General features: G+C 40.9%; 2 protein-coding genes across 6 annotated transcripts; both read left to right on the top strand.

The window, feature by feature from the left end:
- Positions 1–1337: 1337 nt before the first annotated feature.
- Positions 1338–11582, top strand: golm2 (golgi membrane protein 2). Of its 2 annotated transcripts, XM_004067121.5 has the most exons (10): positions 1338–2415; positions 3586–3640; positions 3791–3893; positions 4979–5069; positions 5221–5347; positions 5524–5607; positions 5885–6151; positions 6833–6970; positions 8124–8291; positions 10651–11582. In XM_004067121.5, the coding sequence occupies exons 1-10, from the start codon at positions 2089–2091 to the stop codon at positions 10725–10727; spliced, it is 1437 nt and encodes a 478-aa protein (XP_004067169.1). In that variant the 5' UTR covers positions 1338–2088; the 3' UTR covers positions 10728–11582. The 2 variants fall into 2 exon arrangements, with proteins under 2 accessions (XP_004067169.1, XP_011487965.1); XM_011489663.4 differs by lacking the exon at positions 8124–8291.
- Positions 11583–11695: 113 nt separating this feature from the next.
- Positions 11696–24078, top strand: ctdspl2b (CTD (carboxy-terminal domain, RNA polymerase II, polypeptide A) small phosphatase like 2b). Of its 4 annotated transcripts, none has more exons than XM_078944447.1 (13): positions 11696–11873; positions 14867–15057; positions 16814–16952; positions 17033–17179; positions 17322–17564; positions 17671–17767; positions 19399–19510; positions 19588–19674; positions 19893–19955; positions 20029–20108; positions 20236–20362; positions 21245–21340; positions 21436–24078. In XM_078944447.1, exons 2-13 carry the CDS (start codon positions 14890–14892, stop codon positions 21499–21501), a joined length of 1425 nt encoding a protein of 474 aa, XP_078800573.1. In that variant the 5' UTR covers positions 11696–11873; positions 14867–14889; the 3' UTR covers positions 21502–24078. The 4 variants fall into 4 exon arrangements, with proteins under 4 accessions (XP_078800573.1, XP_004067077.1, XP_078800572.1 ...); XM_004067029.5 differs by lacking the exon at positions 11696–11873 and adding an exon at positions 11890–12102; XM_078944446.1 differs by lacking the exon at positions 11696–11873 and adding an exon at positions 12664–12782.
- The last annotated feature ends 748 nt before the right edge of the window (positions 24079–24826 follow it).

The following is a 24826-nucleotide window of genomic DNA, read 5'->3' as shown; positions in this document are numbered from 1 at the left end:
TTGTTTGTTCTAGAAGCAAATATTTCAAGGTTCTCAACTTTACAAAAGGCCATGTTTAGCATTTTATTTTAAGTCTGTTATATTGAGTAAATCCCTGCATCAAACTGGCGACCTGTCCAGGATGTCCCCCTGCCTTCGTCCACATGTGGCCGGGATAAGCTCCAGCAGCCCCGTGGCCCCGAAATGGACAAAACGGGTTTAGAAGATGAATGAATGTATGACTATTAAGTAAAAAGAACCTACCCCTTCACATTGTGCAGCATCTCCCTGTCCTCAAATTTGCTGTATTGTGTCTTCTCAATGTCCCACTTTTTCCTAACTTACCTCTCCCTCTTAATACACTGCAGAACTTCTTCCCTCCATTATCAGGTCCCCTTATCTGCTTTCCTCGTTTCATGCAACACACCAGTACCTTTCTCCCAGTCTCCATGATTGTTTTGAATGCAACTGTCCAGTAATGTGGGAGAAGCACTGACAGTAAAATAGAATAGCTCTCTAACGGGGAGAACCTCCTAAACTCCCCAAAATTGTTTCAACTCCTGCCTAAAAGCCACACAGCACTCTTCCTTCTTCAACTTCCTTTGGTCCTCTGCTTTACCCTCTTCTTAACCCCCAATCATCCAGACCACCACCCTTTGCTGTCAGGCTTCACTCTTCTCAGCTACAATTTTGCACTGTCTGATCTCTTTCAGATTGCAACAATGGCCCAATCTGTGACCAAACTGTCAATTCATTTTCTTATTCATTTACTTTCGGCTCCCCATATCCATTAGGCTCCAAATCTGCATGACTTTGTGGTGAAAAATAAACACTACATTATAGATGGCAATAGTTAAAAAAAAATTGCATCTTTACTTAGAAAGCATAAAAAAATTCTGAAGAAAGTCATGTAAGCTGGGGCCTATCCCACCTAATTCATCCCTTGAGTTAGATAATTAAATAAATTAAAATTTAAACCGCAATTATTTAAAACGAAAAAAATAAAAATAAAATGCAAGACTGTTTTTTCTTAAAGCGGAGCTAAAAAAATGTTCTCAGTAAGGTGAATGCTAAATACTATTTGTAGTAATATTACACTATAAAAGCAAAATAAATTGATGAAGCAGTCCGCTTTAGATCATAAAGTTGTTCTTAATAATGTATCTGCTTCCGGTCCACAATGAATCAACCAGAACCTTTTGATTTTTTTTCTTTTCCTGGAAACCTAATCATTTATGTATTTTGATCATATTGATCCCGGTTATTCTGCAAAAAATAGCATTTCACGTTTGTGAAATGGAAAGAAATGCCAGTGAAGTTTCACCTTCTAGCTTTATTTTGTAATGTTGGTAGCTTAAACCGGAAGCTGGTGTGGGGTGTCAGTACCAAGCTGCCATCCGTTTGTTTAGGATTTTTGGTAAGCTGCAAATTGATGAGAGCAAATTCAACTTATAAATGTGTATAATTTTTATTATTGCATTTAAGGATTCTTTTTTTTTAACAAAAAATTGGCTTTTTTTCCTGACAGCGGGTAAAAATATTTGTGCATCTTTGCTAGCTGGTTGTTCAGGGTGATTAGCCAACGTTAATTTAGAAGCTAACACCGACGTCATGTCAGACTCTTTGATCATTTTTGATGGACATTTTGTGATCAAAGGGGATATGGACGCCTGTACGGTTGTTCCTGCACCAGAGGTGCCGCGGTCACCGTTTTGAGGCGGCATTTATCCGTATGCTGTATTCGCTCCTTCAGTGTCACAGCGCTGCCTTGCTGTCCACGTCTCGTCGTTGCCTCGTCTCGTGTCCAACGTTGCCAGCTGGGCTAGGCCACGTCCCCGCGGGAGGATTCACCGGCCAGCGCCGGAGCAGTTTGTGAAAAGATGTCAGGAGTGCTAAAGTAAAAAGGGAAGTAAATAAGCCAGGGAAAAATGTGAAGAGCCTTCCAATTCATGGCTATGTAAATGTTGTCGTTGTGTTTCCCAACGGCTGCCGCATTCACGGCAAGACACGTACACGGATGTGCTTAAGCTCCGGACGACACGCGCGCAGAGCTCAGTAGGCTGCAGAAACGACCAGAAGTCACGTTACGCTCGGGGTGTTTTTTTTGACATGATCGGGTTTGGTGGAAACCGGCGAGGGGGCCGGATCCCCTCTTTCATCCTCGTCTTTTTGATGGGGATCATCGCCGTACTGTCTTTCAACTACTGGACTGTGTCGAACAAGCACGGCCGCTTGCTGGACGAGCTGGCGGAGGTGCAGACGCAGGTGAAGCGCACGGACGCGGCGCGGAGCCGACTGGAGAAGCGGAACTCCGAGCTGATGGTGCAGGTGGACTCGCACAGGAAGCAAATCGACCAGAGGGATGGAGATTACAGCGTCCTGGAGGGCAAACTCCAGGCCCGAGAGGCGCAGATAAAGAAGTGCACAGATGAGAAGGTAAAGCGAGCTTTTGATTATCTGTCTTACCTGCCAGAGATTTTTGAATTCAAAACTGTCTTGAATTTTAATGCACATTTCCCAAAACCCTCTTTTATATCATGATTCCACTCAGGCAACCTATCAATTTAAATGAACTTGACAGCTTCATTCAAATATGAACAGCTTTTATTCTAATGACTTTTAAGTATTGTTTCATAGTTGTGAGGCAGGTTTTACCACTTTACTTTTTAGCTGAGTAATTCACCTTGACTTTCCACAGAGCTCTTTCCAACCCTTGTCTTGTGCAGTGATTGATCTCACTGGTTTTACTGTTAAGTTGTATCACCCTAAACTTTTTGGCTAGCTCCTCCTTAGATGCTCCAACAATACATGAGGAAACAGTTCTAATATTACAGTAAGGAAATAATATTTTCTCTGCCAGAGACTTAGGTTTAACTTAAATTCTATATATTTGTTTGGGGGTATCAGTGATGTGCTGCTGTGACTTATTTGTTGTTGTTTTTTTGCATTTTTTAAGAACCACTTATTTGGTCATAAGAAAACATGCATGCATTTACTCTGAAGTTATTTCTTCCAGAAGCACAAGCAGCATTAAAAATAATACAGATTTCAAAGAAGGATAAAAGCACAATGGACTGACAAACAAAGCAGTGAAGGACATATAAGACAGCCTGGGTAATTGGAAAATAACTCGTAGACCTGAACAATCTAGCAAAGCAGGTGTCAACCTAACTAGGACTTTTACTTATTTATTTATTTGCAAATTGTTTTGTAAACTTAACATCCAATATTTGCAGTTTGAAGCCTGGCATTTCAGCATGCGGATCTCTGTCACCTCAAGCAGGATAGAAATGAGCATTAGCCAGTTTTAAAGACATCAGTGTCAACAGCCCAACCCTGTGTCAATACAGATCTGTGCCACATACAGCGGAGAGTCCTTCAGCCAAACCCACTAATCATTGCAAATATTATTTACTCTTTAACCTTTACTCACTATTTAAATGTTCTCTACAATAGAAAGCTGTCTAGTGATGAGGCAACTTTATTGTTTAATGTATAAAATAAAACAAATGAAAAGTTTGTCATTTTAACACATTACTTGTGTTCAATGTCAGAAACTTGCTTGTTTTTGCTTGACCTGACCTCTGGAAGTTTTTGTTGTGATAGATGAAGATTAAAGATGACGTCACAGCCCAGATGACAGAGGTACAGAGACTGAAAGGTACGGCAGGCCAGCAGTGGGCGCCCTGGAGCAAAGTTTGATGTTTAATGATAACCTGTCAAGAAAAGGGTCTTGGCTTATTTAACAGATTTATGTCCTGTCTCTGCTAAATATATGTGTTTCCATGTATGGTGGTGTTTCCACAAATAGAGCAACTAAAGGATCTGAAGCAAGAGTTCATGAAGCAAGAACAGCAGCTAATAGAAGTGAAGAAAAATAGCACTACGTTGGAGAAAAAGTTGGAGTATGAGAGGTTTGTAGTTTATCTTTTTTTTTGTAACTGTCTACATTTCCTCAACTTTGTCTTTCTTTTCATAAGCAGTTACGCGGGTGTTTCCCACAAAAGAACTATACTTAAGGCTATACTGGTACACTGTTCAGACAGTTTTGTCAACAGACGGAGTATAAGGCTGTGTCAGAATTCACTTAGTACTCCATAGTTGGTCACTATGTAGGGCGTTTGGCATGTTGTCATTTGAAAAATGGCAGAAACAGGTAATGTGAGGGAGATCATGTACATTTATTTTTTTTACATTTATTTTTATAACTAATCCAAGTGTTTATCATCAGAACACTGTGGATTCCTAAATATTATTTGTAAAATATTCATATTTATGAGGTTTTTACTTTGGCAAATGGCTAATGTCATATTTGGCTTTAAATCAAAGAAATGAGTGAGCATGTGTCGGAATTGCACTAAAATCCAGGGCAGTAGATAGTCCTGGACTATATAGTCTTTTAGGGTTGAGGGGGTAGTGAGGCAATTTGACCTAGAATAAATCTTGAAGCATCTTTTGATCTGAAACCAGTCAGAGCAACACCATTAACACCCCAAAACTAAGCATCAAGAGATACAAAATACATAAATAGTCCAGAAGAAATACTTCCTGGAATTGAAAGTGCAGCAGGTTACACGCTCTTTCCAACCTGTGTGTGGGACTGGAATAAACTCATGAGGAACTGACATTTAGAACAGAAAAAAATATATTGACTTGTTGCATTAGCATCATTTTGGGTATTTGATAATATAGTACTTCACAGAATTTCCTTTTAGATTTCTCAATAGATTGAATATTTAAGCAGTGTTATTTGTGTTGAAAAAAAATTCTGCACGCTTTTGAGATTAACTTGTGGCTTTGCAAAGACCCCTTTAGTTTTTAAGTACCTTTCTTTTAAGTTTAGCAACAGTGGTGGAAGACATAATCTGGCCACTTTAATCCTTATCAGATGGTGAAAGTAGCTTTGCAACTCCTTAATAAAAGGTGTGGTATTCATGTAGGAATAAGGCGAACAATGATTAACCCAACCTCACTTTCCCATTGCTTTTGTGTTGACTAGTTTACAGTGTGGGCGTCAGATTGCAGAACTGAAAGGAGAGTATGAAGACACGAAAAAGAGCCTGGAGGAAGAAACATCCAAGCGAAAACAGGTTAGTATTTATGTGTGTGTGATCAAAACCTCAACTTATATCATATATATTAAAATCATGTGAGTTAGTTTCAGATCGAATTCTCTGTTTTGATCCTGATTATTTTTATTTCCTACTTTCATATCTTTTTTTTTTTTAATGATTTCTTCAGAGTCTAATGGATGGCCAAAAGGGTATTGTGACAGATAGGCATCTAGGTGTAGCCCATGGCGTGGACATGGTCAGAGAACGCCATCCAGTTCCCACTCACCGCCATGACAGACAGGCCCACCTAAAAGGTAGGGTGTTTCCAGGAAGGGAAGGTTTTATTTGTTGTGAAGCAACAAAACGATCTCTATTTATTGGACAGTTCTTACGCAAAACCTTTTCATTTTTGAATAAAAAGACAATCATTCTAAAAGTTTAAGCTGATGGTATGTATCTGTGAATCAATCTATGCTTTGTTCTGTTACAGAAGAAATAGGCAAACCTGGAAGTGATGCTGGCATGCCTGGTATTGAAGACAGTGAGGTGGGGAAAATTGATGAAGTCCAATTTGGTAAGTGATAAACTTAAACTTTTACAGGAAATGGATTTTGTTTTGGGGCATTTTTATTTAAAAAATAATTACAAATAAAAGTTTAGATCATGGTCTTCTGAACTATCTACTACTGTTCCGATTGAGGCAAAATTCTTTTCTAAGACCAACACTACGGCTTTAAAATAGGCTTTATTTGATGATTATAAATTCTTTCAAATGTTTAGTCGCTGCTTTAAATTGGCAGCTGTTTCAGTTAAGTCTAAAAAGAATGAAAGTCAATTCCAATAACCTGCAGCCTTGAAGAAACCTGCCATCACTCAGAAACATCCTGATGGCCCCAATGTGGCAGCTGAACCAGGACTGGGAGCAGCCGACGGTCCCGGAGGTCAAGGCCTGTTGCTTGACCAGCCCAGACTTCAGCTGGACAGAGCGGAAGGCCAAGCTGAGGGGATGGGACCCCAAGCTGCTATCAAGCAGCCTGACAAGCCAGTAGTTTTTGAAGAAAATAACAAAGCGGGCATGAAGGCTGACGAGCTGGGAGAACGGCAAAGACACGCTCAAGGTTTGATGCTCCTCACATTCAAATACTGCTGTTTATTAAATCAGCTTTCCTTAAGAATCTGACTATCCCATAATTGGATGTCAAGCTCCACCGTATTTTACTGTCTAGCTGGTTTGAATTATGGCTTATAAAGAACTGTAATTGTTTTGCATCATTTTTTTCTGTCAGTTCCTCTATTTTTAATTAGTTCTACGCTCTTATTTTTCAAATGGCTTTTCACACAAAGCTGTTTTGTCTGCAGCACTGTCTTTAATAATCTGCTTTCTTTGGCAAAGGAGAAAATGTAAGACACCGTATCTGGTCAGCAGAAAATCAAAAGGTTTAGATTTATTAAAAAGTGAACCCTATTGTGGTTTGGCGAAGTAAACCAAAGAAAGGGATGTAGCTGTCATACGGTTCATGTAAAACAAAAAACAATCCCAATCTAAACATGGTATAGCAAGGAGGGGAAGATGTTTTATCACAATATGATGAACAGAGGACTAGTGTGGGACATGCAGGTTTCTGCCAGACAAACCTAGAGAAGCAAAGATTTATTTAGCTCTTACCTCCAAAGTGGAACAGTCAGGACTATTCTAATGTAAAATCTTGTTGTGTTTACTGTATTTTGTGAAAATTGGCCCACACTGTAGGTGTGCACTTGTCTTGGATTGCAATGCGTTGCGTTTGCCTTTTTGCCAGGTCCTGATGATGCCAAGGTTGACAGTGAGCACTTAAAGAGGATTCCTTTGCCCCCCAATGGTGCTCAGGTGCCCAATCCCATACAGCCACAGCGGGCTAGAGACCAAGCTCCAGCAAGGCCTGTTCACCACCGCCAGAGTGAGTCCCTTTATACCGTAAATGGACATTTGGAGTTGGTGGTTGAGTTGATAGGTGATTCATGTTTCAATGACTGGAACACTCAAATCTAACCAAAGACGATAAAGTAAACAGTAATTAATGTTGGTACTTTGAAACATTCTGTGTCACAGCTGTACAGTTTGTGTGGCGTCATTAGTGTTAGCTTTGCTGCACTTCATAGAGAGTGCAGGTCAGTTGTGGATTTGGCTTGGATCCGGGTTAAGGAACTGATAGAAAGCTCCCCTTTCTCCCAGATTTTCTTCACATGCGCCTGGCTTCTGCTCTGCTTTGCTGCTTTTCCTCACTCTCTTTCAGGTCTAAATGTTGCTCGCCTCCATTAACCTTTTGGCCCCCTTCATGGACATGTTTTCATCCTTCAATCTGACCACATTTGACCATGCATAAATGTTAGAACAACCTTAAATTGGGATTTTTGGATGAATGACACTATTTTAGAACAGTGTACATGGCTTTATGCTTACTTTTACTTAATAACTGTTCAATCTCACACATTTTGCATTTCCTTCTGTCTTCTTTGGACACTTTGAACAGAGGCACAAGAATATTAAGCATTTAGAGAAGCTGTGTTTGAGCTACCGTGCTCTTTCAGCTGATAATGCCCGTAATGGCATGTTTTCGATGTCAACAAAGGGTTATCATTCTCAAGGGTCAGCATTCTCAGACTTTTCTTTCATTGAATTCATACCAATATTTTCAAAGTATAGTTTTACAGTTTATTTGATTTCTATAGGAATACATTAACACCTCCATTGTGTCTCACTTTCAACATGAAAGGGCTGCTGGTGCTGTTGAAGGACCAGCTGATGGTTTATTGCAGGACCGTTTTACTGTACAACTGTAAAGATGATTCAGCAAATAATTTCTTTACAGACTCATGTTACAGTTTATTTTGTTGTCCCTCTACCCTTCAAGTCCAATTTTGTCGTCTTTTGTATGCTCGGAAACACCTCCACAAGAATCTTGCCTGTGCTTTCACTTCATCCTCTGTCTTTCGTCATCCTCAGCCATTCTTTCCTGCATTTATCATGCAGCGTCCCCCAACCCCCACCCACCCACAACTGCCTCTGCTTCCTTCCCCCTTCCTGATGAGGCCCTTCTCTGCCTCCTGCAGGCCGATTCTTTGATGAGAATGAGTCCCCAGTAGATCCGCAGCACGGCTCTAAGCTAGCGGACTACAATGGGGACGATGGGAACGTGGGTGAGTATGAGGCAGACAAGCAGGCCGAGCTGGCCTACAATGAGGAAGAGGATGGTGATGGTGGGGAGGAAGACGTACAAGGTGAGGCGTGCCTGGGGACCCGGACTGCCTGTTCTGATGTGTATCCACCACCATTCCTCCCGTGCTCCCTTCCTCTACCCCTGTCTGGCTTCTGCACCACCCTAATTTGTCCCATGTAGCTCACAGTAACCCTGAGTTCGCTCCTTGAAACATCGGAACAGACGCCACAGAATGGTGACTAAACTTTAGTGGTCAAGGCATGGCAATTTTGGATGAAATTAAGGACCAACTGTCCTCATTTTTGGCTCCATTTAAGGAAAGCGTGACCCTGCAACTTATGGTTCTGTGAGAGTATTTTAGTCGGCGTCTTGTATTTTCTGTTGTGCCTGTGTTTGAGTAAAGCCAAGCCACCTGTCCATGCTCACCAAACATCTGACCCACATCTAGACCTGTAGATGTTTATTTTTATATATATATGTGTATACAGTGAGGTCAATAAGTATTTGATCACCCTGTGATTTAGCAAGTTCTCCCACTTAGAAAACATGGAGGGGTCTAAAATTGTCATCATAGGTGCATTTCCACAGTGAGAGACAGAATCTGAGGAAACATTCAGAAATCACATTGTACGATTTTTTTTAAAACAATTTATTTGTATATTACTGTGACAAATAAGTATTTGATCACTTGATTATCAGATAGATTTCTGACCAGCAAAGACCTGCTGTTCTGCTTTTTAATAGTCCAACTCCACTGTCCTCATGATTGTAAATTAGTGGCACCTGTTTGAGGTCGTTAGCTTGCATAAAGGCACCTGAGCGCCCCACAATCAGTCAGAAGTCTAACTACCAACATGGGCAAAACCAAAGAGCTGTCAAAAGACACAAGAGACAAAATTGTAGACCTTCACAAAGCTGGAAGTGGCTACGGGGCAATTGCCAGGCAGCTTGGTGAGAAAAGAACAACTCTTGGAGCAATTGTCAGAAAATGGAAGAGGCTAATGATGACTGTCAATGTCCCTCGGACTGGGGCCCCTCGCAAGATCTCACCTTGTGGGGCATCGATGATGCTAAGGAAGGTGAAGAATCAGCCCAAGACTACACGGGAGGAGCTGGTCAATGACCTGAAGAGAGCTGGGACCACCGTTTCCAAGGCTACTATAAATAATACATTAAAACGTCATGGTTTAAAATCATGTATCGCACGGAAGGTTCCCCTGCTGAAGTCAGCCCATGTCAAGGCCTGTCTGAAGTTTGCCAATGACCATCTTGATGATCCAGAGGAGTCATGGGAGAAAGTCTTGTGGTCAGATGAGACCAAACTAGATGTTTTTGGTCTTAACTCCATTCGGCGTGTTTGGAGGAGGAAGAAGGAGGAGCATCATCCCAAGAACACCACACCTACAGTGAAGCACGGGGGTGGAAGCATCATGCTCTGGGGGTGTTTTTCTGCACAGGGGACAGGATGACTGCACTGTATTAAGGAAAGGATGAACGGGGCTCTGTATTGTGAGATATAGGGCAAAAACCTCCTTACCTCAGTCAGAGCGTTGAAGATGGGTCGTGGCTGGGTCTTTCAGCATGACAATGACCCGAAGCACACAGCCAAGAAAACCAAGGAGTGGCTCCGTAAGAACCATATTGAGGTTCTGGAGTGGCGTAGCCAGTCTCCAGACCTAAATCCAATAGAGAATCTTTGGAGGGAGCTGAAACTCCGTGTTGCTCAGCGACAGCCCAGAACCCTGACAGATCTAGAGAAGATCTGTATGGAGGAGTGGGCCAAAATCCCTGCTGCAGTGTGTAGAAACCTAGTGAAGAACTACAGGAACCGTTTGACCTCTGTAATTGTTAACAAAGGCTTCTGTACCAAATATTAAAGTTGTTTAACTCAAGTGATCAAATACTTATTTGTCACAGTAATGTACAAATAAATTGTTTTAAATAATCGTACAACGTGATTTCTGAATGTTTCCTCAGATTCTGTCTCTCACTGTGGAAATGCACCTATGATGAAAATTTTAGACCCCTCCATGTTTTTTAAGTGGGAGAACTTGCTAAATCACAGGGTAATCAAATACTTATTGACCTCACTGTATATATAGATATATATAGCTCACTGTGGTCCTGTATCTGTGATTTCTTTGAAACATTGAAATGCATGCTCCTTTGTTGGAATGGCTTCCTGTCTTTTAAGTTTGACTACGGATTAGTCTATAATTTGTTTGTTTGTATGTATCTCAGATGACTGTTTCATCCATCCAAACATCCAAGTGACTGCTTTGTCTTTTTTGATTCATACATCTAAATGTGATTTTAAGTTTTTGAAGTATTCACGTATAAAAAAAAAATAAAGTAAGCCCTTCTTCAAATCTGTTTAGTGTTTAAAAACTGCTAATCGTTCTGCGGCTTTGTTTTTCCAGACGATGAAGATCGGGACTTGCAAGGAGAGCGGCCTGTGGATTACGGGAAAAGACGTCCAGCCAATGACATTCTTTGAATGGAATCGTACAAACAGCGGTCAGACCCTGTCTAAGTCATGGGGGACTACTTGACGAAGTAGTCCCCCAATCCATGTCATGGACTATTTGACAGAAAACTAATGAATTCATTTTGAATACTGTTGTATAACAAAGAAATTTTCATGGTATTTTTCCTCAGCTGCAATAGGTTTGCAAACTGTTAGAAGTTCTGGCGTTAGGTATAATATGCTGTGCTGGTTTGTTTTTGTCCTTTCTTACTGGATGAATGCATCAGTTTGGAATTGAAGGATTTATGAGAGCCCATTGAATTACATCTAAACTTTCTACAGTTGATTCTTTTTTTTATGTCTGTTTGCATCTGCTTATTCTAAACAAATGCTTCCTGGAATATTTATGAAAGACTAATGCGGCACACTACCTTTCTAACATCATTGGGACTTATGTGGAGGCCTGTTTTCTTTCCTTTTTTGAACATGAGTGGGAACACGTTCGCCAAGGACTCGTCATAAGGCCTATTAAATCCAACTTTTCTTTTTGCGCTGGATACTCAAGTGTTCCTTGTTCTGTTTTTCGAATGGCCTTGCATGCAGTCGAAACTTTCCAGTAAACTGAGCAAAATGCTATTGCTGAAGCAATACACGGAGTGTGCAGCATCTACCAAGCACATTTGGAACTCCCTGACCATCCTTACGTTAAAGAAGTCATCAAACCCAACTTTTGCCATTTGTACTGAAGGAGCCCAGCATATAACCTTTGGGTGGGAGGGGATCTGTTACCTGAAATAAGCTATGTTTGTGCAACCAGGATACATGATTTCCTATGAAAAGGCACATTGAATGTAAAGTAATTTTATTAAAGATGATGCCATGTCATTTGTCAGTTTGTACAATGATTTAGAACCCTTTAATCATTGAATCGATACATGAATTTATCTTTCGTAATTCATTGTTCTTTTGGCTTTTTGTAAAAAGGCCTCCAAAATGTGATTTTGGTGCATCCTCAAATGCTTGAATATCTTCCAAAACGGCCGTGATTCTTTTTCCGACAGATACGAGAAAATAGATGTATAAAAGCGTTTTATGAAGACGACAGAAGTGCTTTTCTTCTTGTGTCTTGTTGACTCTGATGCCTTGGCGGCTGGAGACGGCGCTGTGTTTGTGGAGGTAAGAGGGGGTGTGTCTGTCCCATACGGGTATCTGCTTAGGAGAGACTGAGCAGAGGCGGGAAATGGCGCCTGGTAACAGCGGTGTGTCATCCGAAGACGGTGCTTGAGCGGTAGATACGCGGACAAACTACAAGCTAATTGCAAAAAAAAAACAACTAGTGCCTGTGTTGCGATGGTTTATCTGCCTTGAATCGTTATCTGTACTACATGCCGCGGGTCACATTCAAGTAAGTCACTAATGTTAACCAGCATGTTATTGCATCTTTCCTCGGTTTGCGGTTGTGGAATGTCGGTTTACGTAAGCGGGGAATAATTCCACTTCAAGCCTGGGAGCGTGTTAGCCCGGCGCAGTTTTCAGGAATGCTCGGTGGTTCCAGGCTAAGCTAGCTGTGCTAAGCTAAGGAGGACGGCTGAAGTACGGCCTTCCATGAACCTGGCTAATTCCTGGTTATCTCAGCATGTCATTTAAAATTTGCGTTAGCCGTCAGTATAAACTGGACTGCCACGTTAACATTTATCCCCGCGTTGTTTTAAAATGTAATATATATAAACGTTTGTACCGCAAATGGTCATTACTATCTATCGCAAGGTTATACGTGTTTGTTAGCACTGTGAGGCTAACGTCCAAATATAGCATTCCATAACTGAGCTTTTAAGATGTTGTGTACGTTAGCATGCTAGCAACATCGTTATCTCTAATATTGTTTGAGGAAACCCCCGTTCAGCCAGCCAGACATTAATGTTTGTTCGATAAGTAACATAAACATTTACGCATCTAATCGAAAATGACCAGAGCGAGTTTTTAGCGGGGAATCAGGGTAACGTGACTAATGGGGTGAGCTTTGATTTAACGGTAGAAAGAATTCTGAGGCTTTCGCTGTGCGTGATGATATAACTATGCTACAAGGTACAGTTTTACCTCAAATAACGAATTTATATTTCCAATACACTACTCACTTATAGTTTGATTACTCACGGTTTCAAATGCAATCATGGCTAACTAGCATGATATTAGCGTTTCTTGCTAAGGCAGCTTCATTTGCAGCAATCAACTGAAGTGCCAGGCTTTAAACAGCGCAATCCGATTCTACACACATATATATTTAAGAAATATAACCATTTTAGTCTCAATCTCTTTCGCGTCCTGTGCTTTGATAACATTAGCTTTTACTCTTGGGAGTCGGCGTGTAGTATTGATGTTTATTGTATGTGACGTTAGAGCCGCTAAACACACTTTGGACTTGATTTGAGAGATACTTGTCAGGTTGTCACCACACGGTGTTCATGTCATCAAACCTAGCTGGTAAGCCCTTTCTTTCTCGTCCGTTTACTGCGTCTCTGGAGCTACTAGCGTCGGCTAGAATGCTCATACAGTTGCACACTCATATTTCCCGCTCTCCTGCTCACACACCTAGCCTCATGCATGACCCTGGCTTTGAATCGGATTGTCCACAAAGGTGGATGTCTGCAAGGCATCAGCCTTTCTGCTACTATCTGGAAAAATGTTATTGGGGGGGGGGGGTAAATGTTAATGGAAATGAACAAAAAGTAGTTATGAATTCATACTGCATGCCTATCTATTAACAAATTAAAAAAAAACTCACTTGATCAACGTTTTTGATGATAAAATAACAAGGCTGAATCTACACCTTGTCGACTGGTTGCCTCATGTGAGAGTAGATCATGTGCTTAAAAAAACTAGGAAGAATACAACTTTGCAAGACAAAATACTGTTACCAGTTAGTACTCTATGCAAGTTATTACTGGAAATTTCTTTTGCAAGTTAGGTGATACAAATTACAAAAATAATGTGGGAAAGGAGCCATAATTCCAGAGTTAGTTTTGAACACAGTCAGACATGCCTTAGGCTTTTTGTTGGACTAAATTTGAATAGGACTAAAGAAAAACAAGACATGTCTGCAGTTCCTGAAAATCAACTTAATCTAAATGGTAAATGTGAAGTCCACTGCCTTTCGACGAAAGCAGAAAGGGGCGTTCCAAATGTTGGCTTTTATTTTGAAAGAGAAGCTTGTAATTTGTGTATTTTTGTGTGTGTACTTACTGTGTAAAATTCTGCCAACATGACTCCTAACAGCAATATTCCTAGACTTTTAAAGACATCTATAAAGTAAACATTGATAGTGGTGGCAGCAGGTGTCAACAAGAATATGAGGACAAGATGTGTTTTCCTGTTGGAGAACATACTGCCATGTGCATAAAGCCAAGAACTAAGTAATTTTGAGATTGTATTTTATTTATTAATTTTTAAATCTTTATGCTATAGCATTTTCAAGCAGCACAAGTTCTTTACTCTTAGTTTAAGCCCCTTTCTTTTTTTCTGCTCGGTAGTAAGTACATATTTTCCCTTGTGTGTTTTCGGGGGTATAGGATTTAGCGGCGGTATATACACTTGGTATGTTTATGGCTGTGTGCCGCTTTGCCAAATGGAAAACAGATGTTCAAGAGGACATTTACAGTATGCAGAATGTATATTATGTAAAGAGCGTGTGGTGTGTGAGCGTTCATGACAACTTGTGGACACTTTTTTTTTGTTATGTAACTGAAAGCCTGGCATGCTTGACAGTTAATGTAACTTGTAACTTGTTTGAATTGTTTTGTTCCCTCGCCAATGATGTTAAGTTACTCAGCTATATAGAATGAATGTGTTATTGTCCAAATGCTTAAAAAGATACTTTACCAAAGAGAATGAAAACAGCTGTGATGCTCTGTAGTGTAATTGGAACTTGAATGTATCCAGATGTTGGCAGGAAAGGTCTGATGTTAGTGTTCTGCTCATAGATGTACCCCAGAGATTTTTCAGTATTAAAGGAAGAAAGGACAGCCCTTAAGTATTTGTTTATTTTTTTTAAACCAAATCAACTTTTTTTGTTTGTTTTTTTCACATTCTGCTACCTGTTGTCTTGATTTGTTCTGTCCTTCATCTCTCCTTTAGTTTATGTGTTTTCCCCCCTCCTGTTTCTTTCTGAACAGCCTTTCATGTGACTGCTGAAACGATGAAGCTGAGAATGCGTAAGGCGTCTCAGCAGCCGAGCCCAACTCTGGCAAGCCGCTCGTCCCGAACCAAGAGGAGGCATTCAGAAGTTGAAGATGACCCACCTACCACAAAACGAAGTGGATTGTTTTCCACCATCAAGAAGTTTATAAGAGGAAATACTGTCAAGGTAAAAACCTTCCTAGAAGATGCAACCCAGGTTTTCAACATTTAGCTGCTAGCATGGAAATAGTTTTTTTTGTTTCTTGAAAAATATTAGATTGAATAATGTAAACAGTAGAAGCACCCTCATACATTTACTTTGCTTTAATCCTTTCATGCCGGAGCTTTAGCTCCAGTGTTTACCTTCTTTTGTGTACCGTAACTCTACAACCATTTATGCAATTAACGTACGGTAATTCTGAAGCAGAGAAGAGCAGCCACCGTGGTAATGTGCTCATGCAATCAACGTAAATCAGCTTATTATGTCGAGGAGAAAAGAGTCTTTTACGTGAATCAGCTGACTCATGTTGATCACGTGTTGCCAGCAACACCCCCGCTGTTAAAGGGTTAACTGACATCTTTCAGTGAAACACATATGGACCACTTCCAGAAATATACACTTTTCTTTTTGCCTGTTATTGTTTACATCTGCTAAGAACAGGAGGCTGCACACAGAAATGGTGCTCTGCTTTGTGGCTGCTTTTTACAGAAACAAAAGAATAAAGACAACAACAGCCTGCTAGAGATTATTTTGCACAAAAAAATGTCAGAAGCCCCCCCCCCCCCCCCCCCCCCCCCACCACCACCACCACTCCAAAAGACAATGAATCCTCACAATAATTGAACATTGATTGGAACAGACTGATGCAACAATGAAAATGACCCTTGGAGCATAAATGAACACACGTTGAGTCTGAACCGGGTTCGAGTAAGCCAGATTTAGAACAAGCTAGGTTCCGTTCAACAATGCGCTCTCTAGGTCTCTGAGTTCTGCGGTCTTGTTGCAAAGTGTCATGTTTCCCAAGAAATGTCCGCTGGAATGCAGCAGCTTGTCTGAGAACTTCGACTGGTCTAATTTTAGCTTTTAGCTCACAAAGTTGGCGTGCAAGGACAGGAGTTTGTTACCAAAAAAAAAAAAAAAACTAATGGAAAAGTCTGCTCAGCCAAGAGTTTCCAAAGGAACAGTATTTTTAAGGTTTTGCATCATTTCTATAACATAATTACCATTAATCTGAGTCCATAACATGTTTAGATTTTTTCTTTTTTTACCTCCTAAAGAATCAGACAGAGTGGAGGGAAAAATGTTTCCCTTGGATTCCTCTCTGATAACACTGTTACACTTCTTTATTCTTCTTACATTAGCCATGCTACACCATCCTTATGGAAATGCGAAAATCCCACATACGTTTTAGTCAGCGCTGGTAAATGAGTCCATGGTTATGTTGTTGTCTCTGTGCTCTGTTTGTTTTTGATTTCCACTCGTTTATTTGGATCTGGTAGTAACCTCATCTGATACTTTTTACAAAGAAAATTGTTCTATTTTCTTTAAAACGCGTTTTTAATGAAGAATCTGTCATCAGTGCGTAAAATGTCCGATTTTAGTGATTCAATTGAATACCCCAGTTTCCTCCATCTTCACTCAATTATTGCTGTTTTTTTGTTTGTCGAGTATGGTTTGTCGTTTACTTCTAGGCAGATTTGTGCAGCACACCTCTGCTTTAAAAGGTGTGTGTGGGTGGGGGGGGCTCTGAACGTCTGACAGCACTGTCAAAACATTTTACAAGTTTGTTTATTCATGTCATGCGTTGCTTATAGTGATAAGATTACTCAAACGCCCACAAGTTCATGGATTTTGCTCCAGAGGTGGTGGTTTCCTTAACGCGCTCTGCATTCCTCTGATTTGAAGATTTTAATCTTGTAAGAGTTTTTTGTTTCTTCCCTAGATACAGCAGGAATGCCCAGCCAAGAAAACTCGCTTCCACTGTGATGTGGACAACAACCTCATCACATCATCCCCTTCGATCACCAACACACCCCGGAGGACGGTTAGCAGAGTAGGAAAGAAAGGCTCTGTCAATGGATGTGAGTGTCGCACAAACACATGGAAAATGGATGCAGTGGAGTTTCCCCCCTTTCTTAATCATGCCAGTTATTCTCTGCAGATGCAACCAACCACGACAGGAGTAAGAAGCCCAATGGTAGTTTGGAGGAAGCATCTGCTGTTGAAGTGACTGCCAGCCCCCCAAGAACAACCCTGCTTGGCACCATCTTTTCCCCTGTTTTCAACTTCTTTTCCCCAGCTAAAAATGGTAGGAAAGCTCCTCATGTCAGTACAAGACTACTGTGTGTTTACATCTGCTTTGTCACGCAATAGAAATGTCTACATTTTGCTCCACTAAAATAGTGTGTGTCGAAAAATTCTGGCATCACTGTTTGCCGTTTCTGTTTTAGCCTCCTCAGGCTCCGACTCCCCTGATCAAGCGCTGGAGGCGGAAGAAATAGTCAAGCAGCTGGATATGGAGGAAGTGGTGGAGATGCCCAGCAGCACAGTTACACAGGATGTGTGTGCCACCACTCACTTCTATTCCAGCGTCTCACACCTGCCATCTTTACGGCCTCCCCACATGCTGGAGGCATCTCCCACCATAGATGAAGCAGAGCTTGAAGCTGATGCTGACCTTCCCCCTCTCACAGGTAGATGGCGCTTTTGGCAAAGCTTTAAAATATCAGGATAGTTGGTTCAAAATACAGCAATAATGATACAGTTTGAAAAAATCATATACGTTTGTCTCTTTTTAAGCTCCAGGTGCCAGTCCTGAAATGACGTACGTGGATGTCCCTCCCCCTGCGGTCCCACCAGAGGTTTCCTATGAGGAAGACTGGGAAGTCTTTGACCCGTGAGTAAAATAGAATTTGAGTCTGATAGTATTTCCCCCTGAACAGATGCTGTAAAAATGAGGCAGTGTGGCATTTTAACTAAGTATGAGAGAGGAAAACAATTAAATGTTGACTCTAAGGCCGCCTTTACACTGCATGGTTCAAGTGACCCAATTCCGATTTTTTTCCTCTCACTTGGCACAGATCGGATATGATCGGTGAATGTGTAAGCAGGACAAAAGTGCATGGATTCCGTTTTGTTCAGATCGGATACAGGCCTCTCTCATATGTGGAAATAAATCGGAAACGAATCGGATACGTGCATTTGCGTGTGCCATGTAAGCAGACAAATCGGATATTCCCAAGTAAATGCGAGTCGTACGTCAGTGACATCGACTCAGGACACCACCAACTGAGATCACAAGACTTATTATAGGTGCTTTTGTGCGCTAATTTTGCTGTCAGCGTGTTACCTTTCAGCCTCAAGGCTTCAGACCGTAGTTGGAAACCGCTGTTATGTCCGGTCCGGACGCAAACGGTAACTAATGAAGCGGGACATCGTTGCTATGGAACAGGCTAGAAGCTGTTTATTTCTTTGGGGGGCGTGTATGATGGGGACCGTGTGTGTGTGTGAGCGCGCGTGCTTGCGTGTGTGTGTGTGTGTGTGTGTAAGGAGAGAGGGGGGTGTGAGTGCGGAGCGTGGGACTGTCGGAGAACCGTAAATCAAAAATAAGGTGTCTCGCCCAAAAGTTTTGGAGTCTTTCTTAACCCACTCTGGAGGCAGAGGGTTCAGAACGGAAAAGAGAACCCAGAGGAAATCTCCCGTGTGTTTCTGACTACGGTCAGAAAAGAGAAGTCATCGCGCAGGAAAGGTTCAACACTTGGATCAAACTGTTCGGACAGCACAACGTCTGCAAACACTTCATCATTCAAAACTCAGAGAGAGCTGAGCAGCCCTCCTTCATTTCCTCTCCCGTGCATCACCTCAGCAGCGCTCAAGGCAACGCCACCTTCCGTCGCTGCGTTGCCTCCATGACAACCGCAATCACAAAAATCCGAAAGAGGTCCGCAGAAGGCGGAAATACTGCTACGTAGTCCTCAGAACGTCTACGTTTGATACTTTCAGCATTGTATAGTGTAAATGCAAAAATCAGATACGGGTCACTTTTAAAAGATGATGTAAGCGGGTCGTCAAAAAAATCGGATATAGTCAGAAAATTGGATATGAGCATCAAGACCTGCAGTGTAAATGCGGCCAAAGTGTGTGTTTTTTGTCGAGATAGGTCCTGCTTGTTTAGTACTGTCATTTCATTCAGTTACAAATTGCATTTTAAGGGCAACAAAATGGATCTTTCACAAACTGGTACAGATGTGTCGTTTTGATCCCACAGATGCAAAACACTTCCCTGAATGAAGGCTGCCGGTGTCCAGAACTTGTTTTCTGTCAGATAATTATTCTAGCTGTTTGTCCCCCTGCCTGGTTCTATATGATCGTCTTTTTCGAAGGACATCTGGGGGAAATATTCAGGGAAATGATCTAAACCCTTTAACAGAACACTGCAGCTCTAAAGTGGATTTGTTTACCTGTGACTGGGGCTCATGCGTTGTGGGGGTTTGTTGAATGCAGGTGCATGTGCTGTTTGGTTCACAGGTATTTCTTCATCAAGCATGTCCCTCCACTGACGGAAGAGCAGCTGACACGTAAGCCAGCATTGCCACTGAAGACGCGCAGCACGCCGGAGTTCTCTTTGGTCCTCGACCTGGTTGGTTTCAATCTTCTTTTGAACACACAGGCTGTGAAAGTGTGTCATGACAGCATTATTCCCCCTCTGCTTTGCAGGATGAAACGCTGGTTCACTGCAGCCTGAACGAGCTGGAGGACGCAGCTCTGACCTTCCCTGTCCTCTTCCAAGATGTCATTTATCAGGTTAGTGCTGCCTTTATAGAAGGACTTCTATTTTTCTTTCTTCACATTTTCTTGGATGTGCCACAAGGGGGCGGTAAACCTTTTTCTAAGACTCCTTGATGTAGGCAGATGTTATTAAAAGTCTATTCATGGTAGCAAAAGTTGCATTCTTGCTATATATATTTCCATCGTAACTAACCAGAACATCTTGGCGTTTATCGTGCTTCTGTCTGCTGCAGGTGTATGTGCGTCTGCGACCGTTCTTTAGGGAGTTTCTGGAGCGCATGTCTCAGATCTACGAGGTAAAAAAGAATCCACTTACTGCTGCCAATACAGGTGTTTGGGCCCAAATTCAAAAGTTGTGGTCTTTTCCAGATTATTCTTTTTACAGCCTCTAAAAAGGTGTATGCAGACAAACTGCTCAACATCTTGGATCCTAAAAAGCAGCTAGTAAGGTACGTGTGGAAAAACCAGATTGTGATGATCTTTTCCGGTGGGATTGCTGAGTAATGAAATGTGCTGGCCATGAGGTTCTTTATTGTTTCTTCTCTTTACCCCATCTTTCTTTCCTGTTAACCGCAGACACAGGTTATTTCGTGAGCATTGTGTCTGCGTCCAGGGAAATTACATCAAGGACCTCAACATCTTAGGCAGAGATCTGTCAAAGACCATCATTATTGACAATTCACCGCAAGCCTTTGCATATCAGGTAAAACTACAGATTTCTTTATTTCATGTCTGCAATTTCCTGTCCTTTACAAACAAATTTAACAAACACCAAAGTTCAGATTATCAATAAGACATTGAAAGTTGGTTTTTTTTCAAGTTTTCTTTTCTTTTTTTCAATACGATAAATAGTTCTTTGTTTAATTAAATCAAATAGTTTCAGAAACTCGGTTCATTAAAAAACCCATCTGTGACAGAGGTCTGCATCATTGGGCTCCGGAGCCACATGTTGCTCTTTTATCCCTTCTTTGTGGCTCTCCGGTTAAAGAAAAATAAAAACATTTTTGGGGACTATAAGGCGCAACAAGCGAAACATAATAGTCAGTGAAGTCCAACTTTTTGACAGACAGTTGACAGATACTGTAAAACATGTCACTCTGCGAGGCTCCTGACTACAGTACCCATAATGCTCCAACAGTCCTCCAAGCTGTGTGGCTTTGTAGTTGACCAAAGGTGTACTACAAATACAAGAACTTTATGGTCTATAAACAATGGTGAGGGTCATTGATTTAGTTCTGATATACACATTTCTGACATTACTAAGATTGCTGCATTGAAATGATCCTATTTGGTACTTTTTCTTTCTTTTATTTATGAACAATAACATAAATACAAATGAGTGCTTATTTTTCTAAAGGGTCTTTGAAATAAGGCTTTGTTGCTCCTACTGGGGTCATGACCTGTGAGAAATTGACCCAAATGGCTCTTTAGGTGTTAAAGATTGCAGATCCCTGATCTATGAGTGTAATAAAGGCTCAAATAAATATTTTTACCCCCTATTTTTTGTGTTAATTTGGGAGCTACATTATATGCTGATTTAATAGTACCAAATCAAGCCCTCAGACATTGTGCTCTTTCTCAATAGTTGTCCAATGGGATTCCCATAGAGAGCTGGTTCATGGATAAGAATGACAACGAGCTGCTGAAACTCGTGCCCTTCCTGGAGAAGTTAGTTGAGATGGTAAGCAGCCATAGTTGGTAAATGTTGTTATTTTTAGGTCACACGCTAAACCATCAACTCTTGTCTTGGTTCTTCTCTTTTTCCCCTCTGGTCAGAATGAGGACGTGCGACCACACGTTCGGGAGAAGTTCCGCCTTCATGACCTTTTACCTCCAGATTGAACTCTACTCGATGGCTCTAGCAATGGGACAGCAGGAAGACTGAAAACATGCTTGTAAAAAGCCTCTTTGGATTACAAACTACAACATTGCCATTACTTTTAAAAAATCTGCCTTTTCTTTTCTTCTTTGTTTTTATTTTTTAAATCCACAGTTGCTTTAAGAAAAAAAAAAGAACTTTTAAAGGAAGCATTTGTAAAGATCGGGCTGTCATTTTTTAAAAGAATTTTAAATGTAAGCGTACTAAAAGAACTGGACCCAGCTAGAGCCCCCGTGTTTTTGAGTGACTGCTGTGGAGCCAGACACCAGCTCCACACTAAATTCTAAGTCTTTGGTGCTGGTGTTTTACCTACGAAAGATTCTGACAGCCTCCACACCCGAGCCCATCCCCCGGTGCTGACTCTGTGAATAGTGACGGACATAGACACTATATGGATACCGAAGACAGAAGGTTTCCTGGAAGCGACTGACCTGTAACTCTGTGGTGTGGATGTTTGACTCCCTGACATGACCACATTGAAATGCTTAGGTAAGCCTACGATCTGTAGCTGTTGAAAACATATGCATTCCTCTGTAGCTCTGTCAAGTTTCTAACGTTGGTTCCTTCTGGTTAAACTGGTCTTTTGAAAAAAAAAAGTGTGAGGATGGAAGGAAAAAAAAAAGGCATAAAAAATGATGTTTCAAAGGTGTTTTCCAAACGTTTGTAAAATGTATTTTAAGAAGGGTTGTGTGAGTTATGTTGTAGTTTTCCTTTTTTTCGTTTTTAAAGGAACATGACTCATCACAGTCCAACGCATTCTCAAATCAAGCCAAATGAAAACCGGATATTTGAGTAAAAGGAGTTATTCTAACGGAGCGTTGAATCGGCGTGTTTCCTTCTTTGTGCACACAATCATTCTTGAGTATCTTACCTGTAAATCTGACATAGTGTTATGGTTAGAGGGCATTCATTTTCAAAGTGACGTGTCAACATCCTTTTCTTTTTTAAATAGTATTTTATTTGTCGTCTGTAATCAGTATCCTTCTCCTTATCAAGTATTCTTGCTAAAGTGGCTGAGTTTTATTTTGAAGTTGTACTGTGTACTTTGATGGATGTACGAGTAGCATCATGATTTATGTAGCACATTTCTGGCAGTCTGTAATAACGTTTACCTTTTAGACATTGACGGCCAGATTCCATAAGAGACGCGTCTGGCACCAGCAGCTTTTCAGTTTCTGCTTTCTCTCTGACATTCTTTGAGTTATTACAAAAGAATGGAATGGTTTTACCCCTCAAGATGTTTTTATTTTTTCTCTCCTCTTGTTCTGTTTTTATGCTCAATTTTAACTCATGAGTAGCAGATATCTTGATGTGCTGGTGGGGCCCGTGAAGCCAGAATTTGGGCAATCAGGACATAAGAATGATCTTTCCTGTTAGGTTGTCAGCACTCCAACCCTGGAGAGTCGGCTTCTATTGCTGGTTAGTTTGGAGCCCTTTTGAGTTGGATCAAAGTGCATTTTTGGGTCAAAGTAAATGTGTTTGGGTTGGTTGTACGATGCTGAAAATAACTTTGTTATGGACTTGTTCGCTTTACAAGACAATTTGATAGTGACAATCATAAATTGGAAAATCTACACTTTTTAAAGTTGTCACTCCCACGTCCTCCCTTTTATTCATTGGTTTGCCATGATTCCATGAAGTTTTGGTAAAGGCTTCTTCCTGCGTTGCCCAAACAATTCTTATTTGTCATTAGCACAGTATCCGCTTAGACAAAGGTTCTCTATTCCGTTCTCATCTGTATTTCCGGTTGCGAGGAGCTGTTTCATAAGTTAGATTTTTGAAGAAGAAAAAAACCAATTTAAAAAATGGCAATGACTTATGGGCACAATTATATTTGCTCACGTGGAATGTTTTTAATAAAAAAAAAGAAAAAAAAACCTCTTCTGACTATGAATGTAAATTGTACTTGGGGTGAAGCGCAAGTGTCTTTGCAAATTATAAAGCTCTCCTGTCAGCGCAGTCTTTTTGTCCTTCCATATTTAATTTCCCCCCTCCAGGAAAGTTTTACATATTCTTCATCCAGTTCATTTTAATGTGCATTACAAGTTTATTGTACATTAAGAATTGTACAATACAAGCAGCTCCTTGTTTAAAAAAATCCTTTAAGATAAGGAAAATCTTCCTAATTTTTTTTTTCTTCAAAAGGCATGACATATCTACTTTAAATGTATTAACGAAGATTTGTTTTGTTTTTTTCCCTTGAGAATATTTGTATGTTTAGCTCAGTGTCACTGAACTGTTAGACGTAGCATGTAGACAATACGGCTTGCTTTGTTGGAAAGTCGTGAATTCAATTTCAGTCATGGCGCTTCTTCTGCAGAAAAGGGGCGCTCGTGCTAAAGATTTTCCTTTTATTTTAATACTCTGAAGTCTTTTTATCTGCAAGACTCGCTATCTGTGCTCAAGATGTATTTAAAAAAATGTTTTAAGACATCTTTGTTATCTGTTAGGCTGTATGCTCTTGTATAGTGTGTATATATATAGTTACAATGAATTTCTGAAACAAAGTTTTAAAGTAAAAAAAAAAATCCTGTTCTGCACTTTTGGCTTTTTTATTCCTCTACTGTATTTGAAGAACATGTTTTTAATTTTTATTCAATTCAATTCAATTCAATTTTATTTGTATAGCCCAAAATCACAACAACAGTCGTCTCGATGGGCTTCGAAGTAAAACATGAAATCAAAAGGATCACGAATACAAAGAGTTCAATAGAAAAATACTAAAATGAACTAACAAACTGACTAAGCTATACTGGCATCCTTGCCCTTAGATCCCCCTTTGCGGTAAGGAAAAACTCCCAAAAAAAACGGATTCCGGAAAAAACGAAGAAACCTCAGGGGTTCCCACATGAAGGAGGGATCCTCCCCCAGGACGGACAGGCGATTTACCAGAACTCTTAGAGAAGAATTAACTTATCTAAATCTACAACTACATATATAAAGTCCAGCAGACGAGCTTCATCCAGCCGTGGTTGTGGGGACAGTCAAAGGCGCGAGTCGAGCCGGAGACAGGAACCACAGCCAGGTGTAGGAGCAGGAGCAGAGACGAGGTACTCGGTCAGGTACAGAGCAGAGACGAGCCAGAGATGAGCCAGAGGCAGGATCCACAGCCAGGTGTAGGAGCAGGAGCAGAGACGAGGTAAACGGTCAGGAACTGGAGCACGGATGAAACAACAGGAGTCTGGAAGCACTCCCACTCCCCAGGAGGGGAGAGGAAAAGAGGGACAATACATGAATCGCACTGCACCAAACAGAGGCATGGAGAACTAAATGATAAATTATGATCAA

Source organism: Oryzias latipes, chromosome 3, assembly GCF_053564925.1.
Source record: "Oryzias latipes strain Hd-rR chromosome 3, Olatipes_Hd-rR_3.1".
Classification (NCBI taxonomy): domain Eukaryota; kingdom Metazoa; phylum Chordata; class Actinopteri; order Beloniformes; family Adrianichthyidae; genus Oryzias; species Oryzias latipes.
This window is presented reverse-complemented; position numbering and strand designations above follow the sequence as displayed.